General features: G+C 39.0%; 2 protein-coding genes across 6 annotated transcripts in view; one reads left to right on the top strand and one right to left on the bottom strand.

Moving 5' to 3' along the window:
• The window catches only part of KBTBD2 (kelch repeat and BTB domain containing 2), a 330,011-nt gene that overhangs the window by 106,500 nt on the left and 201,290 nt on the right, over positions 1-22,221 (top strand). The gene's annotated exons all lie outside the window — the stretch shown is intronic.
• Positions 1-22,221, bottom strand: part of BBS9 (Bardet-Biedl syndrome 9) — a 259,751-nt gene that overhangs the window by 135,012 nt on the left and 102,518 nt on the right. For all 5 annotated transcript variants that reach the window (XM_062625490.1, XM_062625493.1, XM_062625492.1 and 2 more), the window contains one exon: positions 12,020-12,202. In XM_062625490.1, the coding sequence (XP_062481474.1) occupies positions 12,020-12,202 (183 nt within the window). The remainder of the gene's footprint in view (positions 1-12,019; positions 12,203-22,221) is intronic.

Genomic DNA, 22,221 nt, shown 5'->3' with positions numbered 1-22,221 from the left:
AGCTCCAACTTCCTCACCCTGTCTTCATATGGGAGGTGCTCCAGTCCCCTAATCATCCTCATGGCCCTCTTCTGGACTTGTTCTAACAGTTCCATGTCCTTTTCATGCTGAGGACACCAGAACTGCACACAGTGCTCCAAGTGAGATCTCATGAGAGCAAAGTAGAGGGGCAGAATATTAAACTACTTCCTTATTTAGATTCCTCCCCCCCCCCCCCCCCCGAAAAAAACATGTGGATCAGCAAAACCATGTCAGTCAATCAATGCAGTGGTAGCTTAACATTCTTCAAATGTTCTAGAAAGAGTCCATTGGAGCGTAATCCATCCACTGACCTGTGATGGTAACAGGAAATAATCCACTCTGCAGCCAATTTAAAGAGGTTAATGAGCTGGTAAACTCTGTCTACTTTCCCACATACTGGGCAATGAAACTTAATATGTACAAAGCATCAAAAACAATCAAGCCAGGCACTCTTCATTATACTACAAATCATGAAAAATAAGACAATACAAACATCAGAATCTAGAATTCCACTAAAACACAAAGAAACACGTGATTAACTGGTGTCAGCATACAGTAGCTGAGAAGCTGGCCAATACATCCCTCCAAATAAGCTATATAAATGGAGGCAAAAGGAGCATTTAAATAAGGAAGACTGAAATATAAGCTAAGGAAAGTCAGGAAATTAAAAGTGGCTAGTATTCTGTCCTTGGCTCACACAGGTATGTTTTACTTTGTACCTTAACATTTTCCAGCCCTTGTTCTTGTATCTAATTTCCACATAAAACTGGTTTCTCAGTAGACCATAAAGCTATCTTCTCCAATTCAACGACTGTTAATGCAGTAAGTCCACTCAAATCCAAAGCAGCCTTTATGATTAGCGAAAGAGTACACAAAAAGCTACCTCTACATGGAAAAAAACCCTCCTGATTGCAATCTGTTAAAGTGATTTTATACAATTAGGAATTGATGGCTGCAAATAAGACTGCATTTGTCAGCAGTTTTTATTGGTGCAAGCAGAGCACTGAAAGAACAAGAAAAATTCTTTACCCCTTACACATTAAAAAACTAAAAGATGTTTGAAAATGAAAGTGTCCAAGTCTATACCCTACAATGAAGAATGATTCTACAGCCATGGTTGTAATATTCACTAATGGCTTTCTGTGTAATATTCTGCATATTTGAGGTTTGAAAGAAACACCTTCAACAGAAGCGTGATACCAGTAATCCATCATCCTATGACCAGCAAGCGTTGCCATAACTGCCACAGCAAATATAAGTCAAAAATCACAGTAAGACGTATTACTTAACCATGCAAATTCTTTATATTGACTGTATGATCTGAAATAGATATGAAAAATATTTAATTCATCAATTTAACTTTTTCATTGGGAAACACTTGCCTTCATATTTTGCATGTATACATTATTATTTTTCTCTTGTAGGTAATAGGAAGAGATTGGCACTTTCTTTTAACCAAATCACATACACTGTAAGACTCTGAAGACCAAATGATACCAGAAGGACTAAGACTGTAGTAGTACACATAACTTATATTTCATATATATTATCATTAAGGATTCCCAGGCATCATGGCATACCTGAGTATAACCATGATTATACATTTGCCCTCACTTTGGCATAAGGTTCAATCTAGGGTACCTAATTTTCAGGATGATTCTACCATTTGCTGAATAAGAAGAAACCTCCAAAATTATTTTCCCTGCAGGGTAAACGACCAACTTACTGTTTGTTATTCTAAAATTCTAGGCAATAAAATTGGAGGCCCATCCAGCATCTGAGATATCACACTGCAAATAAATTGGCAGGCTGCAGAAAGGGCACTGATCCTATGCCACAATATGCAGACGGAGAATGTGGTTAATAGTGAAGTTGACCAGATGACCCAATGACTCTTCTTCAATTTTAATGCAGATAATTGAGCAAACTCAATTCTGCCAAGCTATTAGCCTAACAGTGGTTTTCTTTCCTAGATGGAAGAGCTGAGCAAAGGGTTCTTTTTGAATGCAAACTCTAGTTCACCTTGTGATTCTTAATACAAGAAAAGTAGAGGTCAGTAGGCCTAACAGCAAAGACATTCAGAACCAATTCTATTCTTGTGCTAGGTAATGCAGAAGAGCAGAAACCTCTCAACAAATGATTGCTAATGATAGAGGCCCACTATGACACAGTATTATTCTACAATGGTTAGACGTTTTCATAGCTGTTTCTCCATTAGGCCACTCTGTTTTGCTTCCATTAAATCTGCCCGTTCCTTTTAGCAAGCCAGGTAAAGTGCCTTGTGATTATCAGGGGAAAAAAAAAAATCTTTTAACATTTCACAAGACTCACAAAAGCAAGAATAAGTAGTACTAAAATAGCCTCTTCAATCTGCAGTTATAATGTTTTGTATGATATTTTGCATGTCTCCAAACTGCAAGAATACTGACTCCTATTCAGGACCACAATCTGCTATAAAAGCAGCTTTAAGCAATCACTGCAATCAGCTGAACCCCATCCTAATATCAACATCTGCTGCACTGCATCAAGGAACATGTCAACCCACCATGCTAAGAATTATTTTTTCTCCATAAAAATGCCAAGTAAGCTACATCAACAGAGGCTAAAAATTCAGTTTTACTGTTCAAATAATCAGAGAACTCTAGGGATTGTGGAAAATTTACCTAGAGATCTACAAATTAATACTATTTGTCTTAAGTGTAAATAAATCATTCTACTAACACATCGGAGACTTAAACAACATTGTTCCTATGTTGTGTTCATGAGCCAGACAGCCATTTGATTCTGTATCTTAAGTCTCACCTTAACAGACTGAATTTCCTTTGAAAGCCTTTATCATTAATATTAGTCCTGAGGCAACAGCCATTTTTTAAGCTGCCTATGAAGTAACATAGCCTGGAGGGATAGTCCAGACAATTCTGAAAGAATACAAATGCCACGTGAAACATACTGCAAAAGCTATGCAGAATTGGTGCAAGCCAAATTATGGGAACTCTTACAGCTGTTAAGTCAGGAATTTGCCTGACTGTATCTTATTTCTTGATTTTAGTCACAATAATGATTTCATCAGCTCTCAGAAACGCTATAATACTTAGAAGCATACCTTACGGTATGAAAACCTAAGCATTTATGCTTCTCCAAATCACCAAAGAAGAGGTTTCTGTATCTGAAAGCACTGTATATGCCGATTCACAAGAAACACCAGCTGTGTGTCTCTCAACACTTCACTTTTACAGTGATTAAAACAAAAATTGTCTTATTTGTTACACATACAAACTAGTAATCCACTAATCCAGGGCTACTGAACTGGTAGTCTCCAACACAGACACAGACTATTAGCCAATTTTGCTGTCCTACCAGGCATCCTTACACACATTGTTCAAGCATATTCTGTATTTCCAACTGACCTATCTGTCTTGTACAGGAGATAACAGCCACAGCAGCCACGCAGATAGTGTGCAATATTTGCCTTCCTGCCAGAAAAGGAGCTGACAAACCTTTCTTGTGTCCCTGAAAAATTACTACTAAAAATGAATCGATAAAGCATTTAAGGAGACCTATTGAACAGACTGAATAAATTTCTAGAAGAAGACAAGCAAATAGTCTATATGCCTATATAGCACTCAGAAAAAATGCAGTAAAATACAACTTAAGTCTTAATGTATTAAACCTTGAATGGTCTCAAGAGACAGGGCATTTTTTAGGATGCATATGACATGGTTGAAGAATTATCACTGTAACAATACAAAAACAGTTCCCTTCAACATAGTGCATTAAAATACCTACCACTGGAATACCTAAAAAGCTGGGAAATGGTAAAATCCTACAGACAGGTGGAATTAAAGTCTGATGAAAATCCAGACTAGTGACTCAAGCTTAAATACATTCCAAATCTATTAAGTGCCTAAGAAGGATGTTTGTAGTGCGCACAGAATACTGCTTTTTGCAGCAGCTGAGATTCTTATACTAATCCTGCTCTCTAAATGTATCTTTCTTTAAATCAATATCATGTATAATAATATTGACTGATTTGATTTTCATTTCTATTGGTATTTAAAATAATTCGATTCTAACAGTTTACAGACTAATGAAAGCAGTATCAAAGTGAGAATACAACTGAAAATCCAAAACAAGGTAAGAGACAGAATAACTAAAATTAAGAAAATTAGCAAGGTATGTAGTTCTAGAAGAAGAGTTCAAACTAGTAAATAAATCAATTTCACTTTAATTCAAGGAAAAAATCCTTGAATTAAAACCATCCTTATTTGTGAGATGGGATTCTGAAGTCATAACCTCTCATGTCAAGAGCTACATTATACACCTTTAAATCTTCTTATGGATTTGGGTTAGCATACTTACCTACTCCAAACCTAACTACAATAATTCTAAACACAAGGGATAAAAAACAAATGCAAAACCCAGGGAAATACAAGGTAACACCTTGATGACTGACCACAATATGTCATGTCCTGAACAATCAAGTCCTATAGGGATCGTGATACAACAGATATTTAAGGTATGAAAGACTGAAGTATCTATGAATAATAAGAAGTGGAAGAGTGCAGAAAGGAATCAAGACTTATACAGGAAACTGCTCTATAATATTTATTCAATTAGGTTGAGATTAGCACAACAGCTCTGTGCAGACCTATTTAGCAATAACTATCGATGCTTCCATGCCATCCAGAGGGACCCTGACACACTTGTGAGGTGGGCTGATGCCAACTTCATGAAGTTTAACCATAACAAGTGCAAGGTCCTACACCTGGGTCAGAGCAACCCCAGGCTCAGCTACAGGTTGGGCAAAGAAGAGATCCAGAGCAGCCCTGCAGAGAAGGACTTGGGGGTGTTGGTCAATGAGAAAATGAACATGGGCAGGCAGTGTGCGCTTGCAGCCCAGAAAGCCAACCGTATCCTGGGCTGCATCAAAAGGAGCGTGACCAGCAGGTCGAAGGAGGTGATCCTGCCCCTCTACTCTGCTCTCGTGAGACCTCACCTGGAGTATTGTGTGCAGTTCTGGTGTCCTCAACATAAAAAGGACACGGAACTGTTGGAACAAGTCCAGAGAAGGGCCACGAGGATGATCAGGGGACTGGAGCATCTCCTGTATGAAGACAGGCTGAGAAAGTTGGGGCTGTTTAGCCTGGAGAAGAGAAAGCTGTGTGGAGACCTCATAGCAGCCTTCCAGTATCTGAAGGGGGCCTATAGGGATGCTGGGGAGGGACTCTTCATTAGGGACTGTAGTGACAGGACAAGGGGGTAACGGGTTAAAACTTAAACAGGGAAGTTTAGATTGGATGTAAGGAAGAAATTCTTTCCTGTTAGGGTGGTGAGGCACTGGAACGGGTTGCCCAGGGAGGTTGTGAATGCTCCATCCCTGGCAGTGTCCAAGACCAGGTTGGACGAGGCCTTGGGTGATACGGTTTAGTGTGAGGTGTCCCTGCCCATGGCAGAGGGGTTGGAACTTGATGATCTTAAGGTCCTTTCCAACCCTAATGATTCTATGATTCTGTGATTCATGCTAGCAACTATTTTCAAGCTACTTTAGAGCATCTAACTGAACTATTAATGTCTCACATTTTCAGGTAGTAAAAGTTGTAAATATCAGCTTTAGAAAAAAAAAAACTCTGTAAGTTTTTGTTTTTAAAGTGTCCCAGACACAGAACATTTCTGCACAGGTCTGATGTAACTGCCAAGGAGACCTTAGGGCAGCTCCAGTGCCTAAAGAGGCTACAAGAAACCTGGAGAGGGGCTCTGGACAGGGGCCTTTAGGGACAGGATAAGGGGATAAGGGGGAATGGCTTTAACCTGACAGAGGGGAGATTGAGATGAGCTCTTAGGCAGAAGTTCTTCCCTGTGAGGGTGCTGAGGCACTGGCACAGAGTGCCCAGAGAAGCTGTGGCTGCCTCATCCCTGGCAGTGTTCAAGGCCAGGTTGGACAGGGCTTGGAGCAACCTGCTCTAGTGGAAGGTGTCCCTGCCCATGGCAGGTGGTTGGAACTGGATGAGCTCTGGGACTTTCCAACCCAAACCAGTCTGTGATTTTATTTGTACAGTTACTCCTTTAGTAATGCTTGTCTGTTGTAATTCAAATACATCCTGTCTGGGATCATGAAAGTTCACACACATCATGGGTTTCTGTAGAAGCTATTCCCAAATCCTGAAACTTTTAGGGGATTTTGTCATCTTAGTTTTCTTTTTAACTTGACTTCTTACAACCATTGATCCCTTCCTGGGAACTGATGAAAGAAACTCTTGTGTGTGCTACATGAATGGAGGGGTTTGGCTTCTTCGTTGCCAGCTTCAGAGGTCTGTTGTTTTGCTTTTTAGTACTGAAATAGTCCAACACCTCATCTTTCTTTTCCTCAAGAACTTGTCACCAGTTAGGTAGGAAAACTGAGGTGCCGTTTGGGTTTTGCAGATGCTGTCAAAGCTGTCTGCAAGTATGCAAACACATCAGGAGTCATGCATCTTGCTGAAGAAGGCTATAGATCCAGAAGTAATCCTGCTACACATGAGGTCTATAAATGAGATTGAGGTTCAGCAAGATAATTTTTGATACAGGGAAGAGGAATCAGACCTTATAATTGATCTGGAAGAAAAAAGTGAATCAAACAAAGGCTTCTTGAGACATCTTATGGCATCTCACCCCATATTTTATTGTAATATCAGTGACAGACTTTGGGGAGGAACTTTTCTCTTACTACAATATCCTTTATTAGGTTACCGATATAAGATGCTATAAAAGCCTGACAAGTTTCTGTTTCCAAAAGCTGTGACATATGGAAACATGCCCACTCACATATTTTACCTCTAAAAAAAAAACCACAACTTGACAAGAAGTTTGTTTCCTATTTAAATTCTCACACTACTTTAGATCTACTCACCACTAACTTTAGACTCCGCTCTGTTGCTTCAAATTGTGGAATTTCTATTCTCTCAAAATACACAGGCTAGGACAACAAGGACAGTGGCAAACAGGATTTGCATATTTTCTTGGATAGCCAATTCTCAAGCTTATGCTAGAAGTACTGGGGTTTTTTTGGCCTGAGGCAGTAGAATCATAGAACCATAATAAAGCTGGGATTGCATGGGACCTTCAAATGTCATCTAGTCCAACCTAGCAAAGATAATTAACTTCACCATTGTTTGTACAGCCTTGTCTTATGGCCTGATTTACTTTTGAGGCATCAAAACCATATTTTGGCTATATCAAACTCTCACTTCATTGAAAAAGCCAGGAGAAGATGGCAGAAATAAATTATGCAATCTCAGTGTTCCTTTAATGTGAATTGGCCTGTCCTAACCTAAAGTGTGCCTATTGCCACCTCTGCAGATATGAGAGAATACCGGTATATCATTCTTGATCTAGGAATTAAGACAAAGCATTTTACCATTAATTAAAAGGAAAACTTCCACCTGAAAATAAATGGCTACCCTCAAAATCATACTCAAGAAGCCAGTAAGTTTTTTCCTGGGATCTTGTAACAAGATGAAAGATTCACATAGATCTACAGATCTTTCAATTAGGACCCAATATCAAGGGAATTCTCCACTGCCAATCAGCTTCTTTAAAAGAAAGAAGCCAAAAGAGTGAGTCACTGATTATCTCTATGAAGTGTTAGGTCATTTTGGTGAAAAACATGGCTGTAATCAGTATAATGCATCACTCTGGTAATTAAGCAGTTTACATGACAACTGATCTCAACTCCTGGTATGCAGCACATATTCAGTAATTACTACTGCACTAAAATATTTTAGCTTCTCTTTGTACCTGAATGAGGCAGATTACACTACCCTAACACAGAGAAAGTTTAGAGGTCCCCATCACAATATTACACAGAGAAAGATGTCTGATAACAGAAGCTTATTTAATCTATCAAACAAAGGGTATGTCTCTTGGGACAACTGCAATACTTAACAGGAAATCCAAGTTAGTTTTCAAGGAGGTAATATATGCTGGAGGCAAACTAATCACAGCAGAACACAGTTCTACCTTGACTAATTTACACCAAGAAAGAAAATCCCTGAGTAGGCTTATGCTCACTAACTGAGCCCACTGAAGATTAACTTCAGTATTTCCTAATACTGACAGAACAAATAAGGTGACAGATCAAGTTAAATACAAAATTAAAAACCAGATATGTCAGATTCTCCATTAGAAGATTTATACCAAGGCTGAATGCCTGTTCTGAGTTTCATACAAGTTCTAGAGAATACAATTTAACAAGACAAGAATTCCTAATGCACATCAAAAGCTATTTCTGCATAATTCTGTTTAAACTAATTTTATGCCATTATTACCAATCACCAAAAGTCAACCTTTAAGAAAATAAAAATTTGATGTCCCCTTATCAGCAACTGAAAAAACTGCAAATTACAAAAAAAAAAAATAAAAAAAACAATTGGACATAGTTTCTTTTGCTACTCCTTTGAAGTGGAAACCAGCCAAATAGTATTTTTTACATTACTCAAGAACTCTACAAGTCAAACCCATCTGCTATCAAGCATAAAACCTAGCAGGCTACCTAGTCTTTCCCAATGGCCTGATCTTTTCCTGCATCTTCTTACAGAAATCACAGTCACTTTAAAGTAACTCTCATGAGTCTTAAAAGACACTTCACAAATTTGGTTCAAGGTAGTGATATGGTTTAGTGGTGGACTTGGCAGTGCTGGGGTAACAGCTGGATTTGATCTTAAAGGTCTTTTCCAACCCTCATTGATTCTATGATTTTTTTCTGACACCATCTCTTTTCCATCCTTGCCTTAAAGTCTATTTTTCTACTTCATCTAATAAACACCGTAAAGTAGCAAATTTAAAGCCACAAACTTAATTACAGTAGATCATAGAGCCACTTAAAAACATGCATTTCATCCTCAGGCATTTTTTTCTTCCAAATTACAACTTCAATAGCAAAATAAGATATAATACAGACATCTAGTTAGTTGGTATGATTCCAAACATCATTAAAAGGAGTACTTCCAAAATGCCAATTTATAGCTGTTACTATTAACTATAGTATCACAAATGTGCCTATAACAAGAAAGGGGTGATTCTGAGCAATGAAACACCTGTATGTCACTATTTGGTAACATAGAATCATAGAATAGTTAGGGTTGGAAAGGACATTAAGATCATCAAATTCCAACCCCTCTGCCGTGGGCAGGGACACCTCAAACTAAACCATGTCACCCAAGGCTCTGTCCAACCTGACCTTGAACACCGCCAGGGATGGAGCATTCACAACTTCCCTGGGCAACCCATTCCAGTGCCTCACCACCCTTACGGTAAAGAACTTCTTCCTTATATCCAATCTAAACTTCCCCTGTTTAAGTTTGAAACCATCACTCTGTCTATCACTACAGTCCCTAATGAAGAGTCCCTCCCCAGCATCCCTTTAGGCCCCCTTCAGATACTGGAAGGCTGCTATGAGGTCTCCACACAGCTTTCTCTTCTCCAGGCTAAACAGCCCAAACTTTCTCAGCCTGTCTTCATACAGGAGGTGCTCCAGTCCCCTGATCATCCTCGTGGCCCTTCTCTGGACTTGTCCACCAGTTCCGTGTCCTTTTTATGCTGAGGACACCAGAACTGCACACAATACTCCAAGTGAGGTCTCACGAGAGCAGAGTAGAGGGGCAGGATCATCTTCTTCAACCTGCTGGTCATGCTCCTTTTGATGCAGCTCAGGATATGGTTGGCTTTCCATGTATCTTTGTAGACAGGGAAAAAGAAATTTTCCATGTTCTTAGACAAAAGTTTTGCAGCAACCATTTAGCAGTCTGAGAAAAAAAATGGTGACAATGGGAACACAAAACACCACTACTGTATTTACTAAACATCTAACTGAAGTGATTGCCAGGCCTAGAAAACAAGATGCAATCTGTTCTACATGGAATGGCATGTATGAGAATAATGTTGATGTTATGGTCAGAGAAGCATTTCTTTTTACGGTAACAGTATAGTCTAAACATTTTCCTTCCATTAAAAAAACAACCAAAACAACCACCAAAACACTTGCATGATCAGAATGCAGAAGGCAGACAATGTTCTGGAGATGCAGACTGCATCCAAACCCTGCTTTAAACACATCCCCTCCAAATAAAAATACAATAATCTTTTGTGCAGAACTGTCTGAAGATTAAATAAAAATTCTTCAGAGTAGTTTCTTCCACCAGTGTTTCACTCGACTGCTTGCAAGGAAATCTGAACACTAGCTAGGAGCTTCTGTCTGTAAATATCATTGGTATGTCAGAAGATTTCCCTCTTCCCTGCCTAAACTTCTTCTCAAATTACATTCAGATTCCTGTGGTACCATAACAACTTCAATACAACATGTATTTCAGTATTTTGTAAAGGTTTCATTCCCATTTCCACTCCCAATTACTGGTGGTTTATATTTTTCATCCTGGCTGCACTGCAGGATGTATATCCTTACAATATCTGTGAGGTCTTACAGTTTTAACACAGAATATTGTTAACTAATATATCAAAACCACATCAATATACGTACTGAAGTGATATCACATTATACGATATGCAACAGATTTCACCATGTTTTATCAAAACATGTGTCAAAGCAATGCAAATCCTGATGATAAAAGTGAGTCATGCAGAAAATGATTGTCTGGGCTTTTATGGGAGTCATACAAACTTTCTTTCAATTCCATTCATGGGAATGAATGCTCCTCAGTTGGGCAACTTAGTTTTTCAAATTTAAATAAGGATAAAAATCCAAAACAAATCCTGATAAAACTGTTTTGCTTTGCCTGCTATGGATCAATATAATGTGTAATACCAAAACACTGTTTCTCATCCCCAGGGGGAAATTGCAGATGATCCTACATTCACTTGGAACCCAGCACAAGCTTTCTAAATGGCCACAAACCAGTATTTCAGGAACATACCAAAATCTGCATTCACTGTACTCTGCAAAAACCTTGTGCAGAGCATGAAAATTAGTATTAATGTGTACCTAAGATAATTCATATTTTTTAGTCTACAGAAATCATTTGTGAAAGGTTATACAGAATACTGTTCAGACTCCTAAAGGAAACTGTTGAGGCATATTAATGTCAGATTCTATTTCTCTTCTAACTGTGGCATGCTACTTGATTCTAGAACCCAGTAAAAAGGCTGGACTTGAAACTAACTAGAGATTGCCTCCAGTTGTTTTAATTTTAGAACATTCAGTACTTCACCTAAAGGAGTATCTAACTGAGAGCCTTGAGCAAGGATAGAGTACAGCACTATCTTTCTTTATAGACCATGTTCCAAACTTTGCACATGATCTCACATAGTCATATTCACTAAATCAGAGCAGAATTTGCAAAGTATCATAGAATCACAGAACAGTTTCGGTAGGAAGGGACCTCAAAACTCATCCAGTTCTAACCCCCTGCAATGGGCAGGGACACCTTCCACTAGACCAGGTTGCTCAAAATATCTAAACAATGCAGGACTATTTAGAGCGCAGTCTGGAGAACACAAGTACATTACCTATACACACTATTTTATTTGTATAACTTTCATCCATTACATAAACCAATGTGCAAACACTCGAGAAAATGTAGGGCTAATGCTTATTACTGGGTGTACATGTCTATATTTTATAGTTATGTTGGAATGTGTGCATGTAAGTACATATATATATTATAGCATTTATATTAATCTCAAATAAATTGGGGCTAACCTGTTTGTACTAATAACTGGAGAGAAGCTAAAGCCAGCTAAACTTATGTGAGATCTTCCTACGTGGCTTGGTAAGGAAGGATTAAGCAGAAGTTGACTATCAACCATATCTTCCAATGAAGCCTTCCACAACCTACTCCTATTTTCCCACTTTCCTGAGAAATTGATGTAGTTTGCATCAAACTCCTACTTAATAAGCCTACTGTATCACCTCAAAGGACAGTCTTTCACAAAGCACATGGTGAAATACATAAATTTAAGCACTTAAAGCTGTGTGGCATTTTTTGAACAGGTCTATACAGATTCTTACCATCTCTTTCGTGTCTTCTGCTAATGGCAAAAATGTAGCTTCCAGAATAGCAACTTGATCAGTGTTGAGCTTCTGCCACAGACTAATCAGCATAATCACCAGATGAGTGGCACTTTTCAGCTTTGTGAATGCCTGGAATATGTTAGCTTGGTTTTCCACTGCTGCATCTGCTAGAGCTATTACCTGCAAAAATCACAAGTGTCTGTTAAGGATAATTTTACCATCCATGAACACTCAACACTGAAATTACCTTTGGCACACTCCTATTTTCCTTTAGAAGATCCTGAGGAATTCTGTTTTCCATAAACACAAACCACAAAGTATTAAATTCATTATCAAGGTTTTTCTTTTGCATACCAAGGTAACAGGATCAATCTATCTAGTATACTCAGTGTAGAAAGGATTCCGTTTAGAACATATTCTTCAGGCATTCCTGAGCTTGATCCCCATCATGATACATAATAACACACTAACTTTCAGTTTTATACCACACAAGACACAAATCTCCAGATGACCAGCAAGTCTACTGTATGAATCAAAAACAATACATTGCTTTTATGCAATTAAAAATGCAGTACATAATTATTTCCAGATGAACAGAACTGCAATCTGTTATTTTATTAGCTCTCATGTCTCTCCATGTTTTGCACTAGTTGTTTTTTATCTTTTATGCTAAGATGTAAACATTATGGATCATGTATATGAAGGCAGTACCACTTTACTTGCTAGACATCATGAAAAAAATCAAACTAAACCACCAGATTCACTTCTTCGAAGATGATAAAACAGTTGGGTTGAGTGCTTCAAGATGGGGAAAAACAGAAGAGCCATTATATGATATTCAACTCAGTTACGAAATAACTTGTCACTGTATATAATATTGTAGATTCACAGCATTACAAAAACTGGTATTCTGAGAAACTTTGCTATAAATGCCTTCTTTCTTGAAGTACAATATTTAGACATTTTCCATCACCAGTGAAAAGTGAGGATAACAGTGATTTCACTATGCAATTTCAATATGACATGTCAATATGACAAGAGATTTTCCAGTGTTGGCACTGAACTACTTCAGCTAAAGGAAAGGGGTTTATCCTGGGTGAGCACAGCTTACAAGACCTGTTCACATGAATGCCACTACATCTTCATGTTGGCTGGATAATACCTGGCTTACAGCAGTGCTGATTACCTTCACTGCCATTTAAATCAACCCAAAGCACCTCCCTCAACCACATTCTCCTTCTGTTTACTTATCTGCAAAATGGGGTAATAGGTACTTGACTGGAATTGTCAAAAGCCTCGCAGAAATGCAGTTAAATTGTAATTAGTATTACAACAGAATTTACAAAGGAAAAACTTGCAGAGCTTGATTCATTAGCATTTGGCAACAGCAGGGAAATGAAAATACTATACGATGCATCTTCAGCCGGGAATTAAAGCCAACCAGCTGTTAGCATTTGGTGGAGAAAAACTATTTTTAATCTGCAACACTGGCATTAGAGATGTGTGTGTGTGTTCCCTCCAAACTCCCATGTGACTGGGAAGATAAAGAAAACAGAGTTTTAGGGAACTATAAATATGAAACATCTCAAACAAAATGTGTTGATAGCTTTTGGTTTATATTTTAAGATGTAACGTTTCCAAACAACATGGCAAACCCACAGGACACCCATGAGCCCAAACACTACATAAATTAGAGCCCAGTAACAAAACAAAACCAAAAAAAAAAGCCCAGCTAACCATGCAAAGAAGTGAGATGTTAATCCCAAATAGAGAAAACCAACATGACATAGTTCAGTTGGAAGAGATTAATAGTATCACAAACATATAACCTGATGCAAAATCATGCCCTGTCAGTTTGCTCAGACAAAAGCTATGATGTTCTTCATACCTCATGTTCTACACAAGGTTCAGTTCCACACTGCTGTTATATTTCAACAGTTATGGGTGACAAAGCTCCATCACAGACACAACACTAAGTAGTACCCTACACCAGTTATATCCCACCACTGCAACCAGTCATTGTACAGCTATACAGCTTCACCTTTCTGAAGAAGCAAGCTACAACAGTAAAGTTTTCCTCAGTCTAACAGAGGCCTTCAAATATTTCATCGCCTTTCCTGTCCAATAGGTATTTGAGAATTCATGAATTAATTCCTCGATGATCTCTAACTCTGTGCTATATTTCAATTTATATTGTATAACTCAGGCCTTTCACATGGCATTTCACCTTAAGGATCCTTCATTTCAGAATTTGCTTTCTTTCCATTTTATAACCATGACCAAAGGAGGTGCTCACCTCTTCACAGGCTACAGATGTAAAACAAATCTCCCAGTACTCCCAAACAACACCTAATGTACCAAGCCATTAAGCTGTTTTGAAAGCACCTTCATAAGAAACCCTAAAAATACAGCTGATAGAAAAGTTTGCCTTTGGTACAAAATTCTGAAGTTCTAATGTATATTAATACAAGACAAATATACACCAGTGACATGCCTAAGTTTGTAAAGAAGAGGTGCAGTCTTGGAGTGTTGCAGGTCACTAAAACACACAGCAATTAAATCTTTACGACTGCATATATACAAGTTCAACTTTTATACTTCCAGAGAAACCAAAAAGGGGGAAGAAAACCTCATTTCTAAGTCTCAATCATTCTGTTAATGGATGAATTGACCTAATACAGCCTTCTGAGATCTGGAACACCAGGATAACACAATATGAATTACGATACTACAATGTATGATATACACATGGCATACATGGCCATGGCAGCTTTAAAAAAGCCTATACCCTAGAAAAATGGTTGCTTGGACAACACCCCTTAAGATATGTCAACCTGAAAGCCAAAGCAACAGAGAGCAGCTGGAGGAACTAAAGATAGTCTGAGATCATAAGGTTCCACAGTAAGTACTTGATCTGAGGCAAAAAGAAGAAATCTTCCCTCACAGAGGAAAATTACTGTAAACATTTCCTAAGCCATCAGGTGAAAACTCCACCTATATTGCATAAGGCCTATCATTGCCTATTTAACAATTTTCTTTTTCTTTCTTTAATGTCCCAAAGCTTTCAAACAAAACTAAAAATCAGGTTTTCAGACTTCCTAACAGCAGTGGAAGAGAAAAAAGTAGCCAGTGCAGGAAACCAGCATGGGTTGAAAGTACACCATTGAATACATGTTCTTGCAACTGATCAAAACTTGATTTTCATTTATATCCTTAAAGAAAGTTCATATTGAATATTTTTACTAAATCTCATATTCACAGTTGCACAGGTAGAGCTGAAATCCAGAAGTATTTTTAACATCTTGGGAATTTCCACCCTCAACACTATTGCCAGAATTTAAGTGCAATCATTTCCAAGCATAGAGCATTTCTCATGTTTTCAACCTTAAAGTGTTTAAGCAGAAAGATTTCTCTTCATACTCTTAAAGGTTCCTTCCAACCCATAACCATTCTATGATCCTATGCTTATTTATTGCTAAGTAGACCTCAGAAGATGTCAAGAATTTGAAAAATGCAAACTAATGGTGATTTAAGTTTTAAAAACATTCAGATTTCTCTATTATTACCACTTTCTTAAAAGATATTTTTTAGGGCACTGTTTAACATCCAGCACTAACTTCAGACTTAATAATCCCTCTTGAAAAAGGCTTGCAACATACCCACTCTTGTATATTCAGACAAGCTCCTTGGGGCAATAATGAACATCACTCTCCCAGGCTCATTCCAGTAATACAAGAAAACACAAATACAATTCCAAAAATGCAAAATGCCTTCTTATTAGCTGGCTACAATTTTGAAGAAAACTGAAAAACTAAAGGCCAAGAAGTGAGTATAAATTTCCAAGGCACTTTAAGTTGGTAGCACATTTTCTTGGAGGCCCTAGCACCACTGGGACTGGAAACTCTCACAGGTTTTATGCCATATTCTAAACCAGAAAACAGGAAACGTGTCTGACAATTTGGCTGGGAGGGGGTGGGGGGTGGAGGGGTGGTTGGGTTTTTCTTAATCAACCAAGAAAAACATAAATGCCCACCAATGGTGAAATTCACCCAACTAGTCTTGCTCGCACCTAGTTCTATCACACTGGGTTCAGCTTCTAGTAAATTTAAAGTACCTCCAGTTTTAGCAGAAACCAAGTTTGAAGAGAGGAAAAGTATGGCATTTAAGAAATACAATCACTTTACATTTCATCCATAGCCCTTCAGAGTAAGTCTTCTATACAAAATTTTTAAAATAGGAGAAATAACAGCTGAAATGTAATTATTATTAAATGGACACAGAGATGGTGAATTACCAAGACTATTATGTACTCCACAGTAAATTAATCCATAACCAAGCCCTTATACCTGGCTCAAAAGAGACATTCTGTACACAGTTCTATAAGCAAAAACGTTGATCACAAGCACATGGGTCCTCTCCTGGCAATTTTTCTTATGGAATATTTATTGTAAGGTAGTTCATTGATCTGATCCCTTCCAACTACTTTTAAACAACATCAGAAAGCAGGATCTTAATGCATATAAATCAGAAAATAGAATGCTGAGGAATGCTAGGATTATTGCTTGTCCATTCCTATTCAACAGGACAACTACTACTCTACTTCACTTTTTCACAGATTAACTCATTTCAGAGAAGGAAATAACAACTCAGTTATTAAATCTAAAACAAGATCTAACAAAGTAATTTTTTTATGATTTAAAGAAGTCTGCATCACATATCTGAGTTCACCTGGAACATGTAAGCATTTAAAGGAAAGCATTTCTTTTTCCTTACAAGCCTCTCTGTCTACCTTGCACATCTGGTATGCAGCCACATAAAAAAGTTAAAGACACCAGGCCAGCAAACTTTTACAACTGATAAAATAAGTGATAATATCCACCCAATTAATTAAAATCCCAAATATCCCTTATTCTGAGAGTAAAGATTTATGAGCAATTCCCAAATTAGTTCACAAAGTTGAAAAAACAGTGATTAGCAGCCGAATTCCCTGCACAGACCACCTCACTCAACAACCATTGTGCACAGAGCCTTTGACAGGTGACTAAAGCGTTATGGAATGCAGGCAAAGATATCCATGTCAGAAAGTGATCTTTATCAAACACTCACCTCAAGTGAGCTACTTCTAAACACTGTGGCATTCCCACATCACCGCAGTGGGTACGGGAGAGCTCATGTTGGGATTAAGTACCTCAGGCCACAACTACCTGACCCTTATCATAAAGCCTGGGCTAGTGCTAACCATGACCTCAGTTCTTAAAATGGTAGCACAGGCCCACCATGATGAGGACAAAGCATCCATTCACCATTCACCACACACTCAACATTCAAGTGAAGCACAACATGACCTCAATCTGAGATGACATCAGAGATGAAAGACACTGCAGCATGACGACCCATGCTTTATCTGGATGCACCCAGCTACCTCCTGAAATTCTACTGTCTCCCGTGAGGAATGTGGAATTACTGATCATCACAAGTAATTAATATAGCAACCTGCCTCCAGAAAATAGAAAAGCCAGATTAAGGAAGTTCACAAGGGAAGTTGTGTGGTTTTGTTTGCTTCAATGTTAAATTGAAAATTGCTACAAAGCAGTATCATAGAATCATAGAATATTTAGGGTTGGAAAGGACCTTAAGATCATCAAGTTCCAACCCCCCCTGCCATGTATCATCTGGGTTCAACTTAAACAGGGGAGATTTAAGTCGGATATAAGGAAGAAATTCTTTACTGTGACAGTGGTAAAGCAATGGGAACAAGCTGCACAAGGATGATGTGAATGCTCCATCCCTGGCAAAGTTCAAGGCCAGGCTGGACAGGGCTTGGAGCAACCTGCTTTAGTGAAAGGTGTTCCTGCCCATGGCAGAAGGTAGGAACTAGATGAGCTTCAAGATCCTTTCCAACACTAACCATTCTATGATTCTATCTATAAGAACATAACACAGTTTACACGTTAAAATGCCAGTTAGCTCAAACACTTCACGGTTTGCCGATGACACCAAGCTGTGTGGCTCAGGGAAGGAGGGAAGGAATGCCATCCAGAGGGACCTTGACACACTTGTGAGGTGGGCTGATGCCAACATTATGACAAGTGCAAGGTCCTACACCTGGGTCGGAGCAATCCCAGGCACAGCTACAGGTTGGGCAGAGAAGAGATTCAGAGCAGCCCTGCAGAGAAGGACTTGGGGATGTTGGTTGATGAGAAAATGAACATGAGCAGGCAGTGTGTGCTCACAGCCCAGAAAGCCAACCGTATCCTGGGCTGCATCAAAAGGAGCGGGACCAGCAGGTCGAAGGAGGTGATCCTGCCCCTCTGCTCTGCTCTTGTGAGACCTCACCTGGAGTATTGTGTGCAGTTCTGGTGTCCTCAACATAAAAAGGACATGGAACTGTTGGAACAAGTCCAGAAGAGGGCCATGAGGATGATCAGGGGACTGGAGCACCTCCCGTATGAAGACAGGCTGAGAAAGTTGGGGCTATTTAGCCTGGAGAAGAGAAGGCTGCGTGGAGACCACATAGCAGACTTTCAGTATCTGAAGGGGGCTATAAGGATGCTGGGGAGGGACTTTCCATTAGGGACTGTAGTGACAGGACAAGGGGTAACAGGTTAAAACTGAAACAGGGGACGTTTAGATTGGATATAAGGAAGAAATTCTTTACTGTAAGGGTGGTGAGGCACTGGAATGGGTTGCCCATGGAAGTTGTGAATGCTCCATCCCTGGTGGTGCTCAAGGATGGGCTGGACAGAGCCTTGGGTGACATGGTTCAGTTTGAGGTGTCCCTGCCCACGGCAGAGGGGTTGGAACTTGATGATCTTAAGGTCCTTTCCAACCCTAACTATTCTATGATTCTGTAAGAGCCAAATGCATGTACATTATGACATTCTTAAATGTAGAATCCTCTTTAGAGACTTTGCATGTACCAAAGCTGTCTCTTACCTCCACAAACCAAAGTAATAGTGTGTTATGCCCATGGAGAGCACTGCCAGGGATGGGGCAGCCACAGCTTCTCTGGACAACCTCTGCCAGTGGCTTACCAACTTCACAGGTAAGAACCTTCTCCTAACGTCTAATGTTTTATACTGCTGCCTATCATCTTCTGAGTTTCTTTGTTTAAACCCACAGTAACATAAAGGAATTCCTGTTGCCTCTGGTGTTCCTTCTGTGGTTAGGATTACACTTAAGACTATTTTAACGTGATTAATACACTTTTCTCTATTTGCTTGTTGTTATTTTTGTAAAGGGGTCTAGCATTTTTGAGAAGCCAGATAAAAATATTGTTAAAGGGAAGAATACATAGAAGAAAATTACTTTAAACCTGACATCCGACCTCCTCCTGACAGCCTATCCAAAAGTGAATATTGCAGCCAGTTTTACATGTGAGTAACTGCTTGTTATTTGGTAAAACTATTAAATACCAAGGGGAGGGGGGGTGTCGGGGGGGGGGCAATAATTCCTTTAAGGAAGGTACAAACATACGCTACTTTCCAATACATTTAGAAGCAAGTTCTACATTGTAAAATCCAAATTCAAAAGCAGAGTTACAAAATTAGTAGCTTATCTGAGTGAAGTAACATCTGCTACAAATTACACAAACCCCAAGAAACCAGTGAGTTACAATGAATGCTTTACTCACCCCTTCAAAACAAAAGTTCCATTTAAGCATAGGGATGTGCTAAATTATGCACAGATATGTCATGGACTCTCTGATAGCCCACAAATACTGGAGACAGAGCTTCACTGTAAAGCTGGGGTTGAATTGTCAGCAGTGTATAAAAAAGAAATACAGCCAGACATTAGCTAAATGGAGACACAGAGGTGGAGAGCTTGGTTTATACCCCAAGTATATGATATTGTATAATGATCACAAGACCATTTTACAACAAAGGACCAAATTTTAAACAGGGAAGTTGCATGCTTTATCTAGTAAAATGAGCTGGGAACCCCAACAAAGAGCTTAAACTAACAGGGACCTCATCCTGAAAATTTCTAAGTGCATTTCAGTTCAACAGCATCTACCGGTGCCCAGGAAATCAAGAGAAAGCCATTAGATCCTACTTCTGCACACAGTGAAGCTCAATGAGTAATGTTGCAGACTAGCCAATTCTGGTGGGAACATTCCATTGATTCAGTAAAGGCAGAATTACATCCTATTACAGACCATTACTCACAGTGTGATCAGTCATATGCACCTAGTGGGGAAAAAAGTATTCAAAGCATACTAGGTATCAGGTGATGAGTTTTAGAAATCCAGAATAAATCCACAGGTCATTGATTCCTACTAAGTACACAGGAAAACACATCTAACTCGGGCTCACCTCGCCTTTATGTTCTATTATAGCGAGAAACAATAAACATGCTGACAGACACATCTTTAAAAGGTTAATAAAACCAAATCCAACTAATATGTGACATAGGTATTTTTCCATCTTCACAGATGAACACAAAGCCATTCCAGAAAATCCTAATCCAACATCTCTAACAATAAAAGTATCAGTACCAAACTAACCATCAAGTCAGTCTAGACAATGAAGTCCTAAGTTAAATTCCAAGCCATTAAACTTGCCCCCCTCGATCCCATTTGCAATTTTGGCACTTGTGTTTTATACTGAACCACCTGAGGGAATTTCCAGAAGTCCCTCTTCAGGTTGAGCCAGCATATAATTTCTAGTGATTAGAAACCACAGTGACTGCTAACACAGCAACTGGGATTCAGAGTGATGAAATTAAGATAATACACTCTGGAAACAAATTCTAAACATAGCAACCAAAGAAAATGGATGGCAGGGTAATTAGAAGCTCAAACTTAACAACAATAGGAATTTCAAGGAATCTCGCACTAAAATTACTTTTCTATTTTGAGACTCTTTATAGAATTTCTCTATTATTAGTAAGTTCTTGACAAACTTGCCAATACATTTGAAAATAAAATGGGTTGGACAGAGCCTTGGGTGACATGGCCTAAGGTGAGGTGCCCCTGCCCACGGCAGGGGGGTTGGAACTGTATGAGCTTTAAGGTCCGTTTCAACCCAAACCATTCTATGATTCTATGATTCTCAAGTCAAAGTACAAAGGTTGCAAAGCATACGAACTGCTTACTTGAACACCTTGTCTTTGAATTAAAACTTTACTGTAATTTCTTTTATTTTTTTTTCCATCTCAAAGAGACATAACCATTTCCAAACAAAGGCACATCGTGATGAAATGCAGTCTTTTTAAACCAAGTCAAAACCACAGTCTATCAAACTGGAAGAGAATTCAGCAGAAGGACTAGAGTTCACCAGGTTTTACTGGATTTACTAGCAGAAAAAGAAAATGGTCTCAAAGGAGTCACGGAAAGCAGAATTTCACTGTTCATGCAAGGTGCAACACCAGGAAATTTCAAATAGGATTCTTGTGCTCCTCCACAGAGGAACTACAGCACAGACCACAACAATGCTCTCTCCACAGCAATACTCAGCAAATAACCTTTACAAACTCAAACTGCACTCTACTTCATCTGGCTTCTATCAGATTAGATATTAGGAAAAAATTGTTTCCTGTGAGGGTGCTGAGGCGCTGGCACAGGGTGCCCAGAGAAGCTGTGGCTGACCCATCCCTGGCAGTGTTCAAGGCCAGGCTGGACAGAGCTTGGAGCAACCTGCTCTAGTGGAAGGTGTACCTGCTCGTGGCAGGTGGTTGGAGCTGGACGAGCTTTAAGGTCCCTTCCAACCCAAACTATTCTGTGATTCTATGTGAACAGTTGCCATACAGGTATGATTATTTTCAGTGGTGCAGATTTCATTTTATGGGAGCAAAACAAGTTTTGATAGACCAAAAAAATATCCTACTGCCAAGTCACACAGTAAGTGGACTTAACCTAGTCATGAGGCAGCAAACAGCTTCTCATATCCCTGCCTGGGACTATCTATCTATAGAAAAACAACGAAAACAAAAAAGGAACCACCTGAAGTATCATTACTGTATATTCAATGGCAACTCTTCAGGTGGCAATCAAAAGAACATATATTTTTAGGTCACCAAAACAGTTGTGCTGCTGATAATGGCCAACTACCTTCTTCTGCACACCTGGAACTGTACCTTCTAACTCTCTTGTCTCAAACTGACAAATTAGGAAAATCTCACCTGAAATACCTTGTTAATTCACAAGCACAAAGCCCACACGAACAGGATCAGGTGCAGGTTTCTTCACACATGCATCT

The sequence above is a fragment of the Pezoporus occidentalis genome, unplaced genomic scaffold (genome assembly GCF_034315485.1).
Source record: "Pezoporus occidentalis ecotype Australia unplaced genomic scaffold, CSIRO_AGI_Poc_V1 ctg28, whole genome shotgun sequence".
Lineage (NCBI taxonomy): Eukaryota > Metazoa > Chordata > Aves > Psittaciformes > Psittacidae > Pezoporus > Pezoporus occidentalis.
The sequence above is the reverse complement of the archived record's forward strand: the minus strand, read 5'-3'. Positions and strand labels throughout refer to the sequence as shown.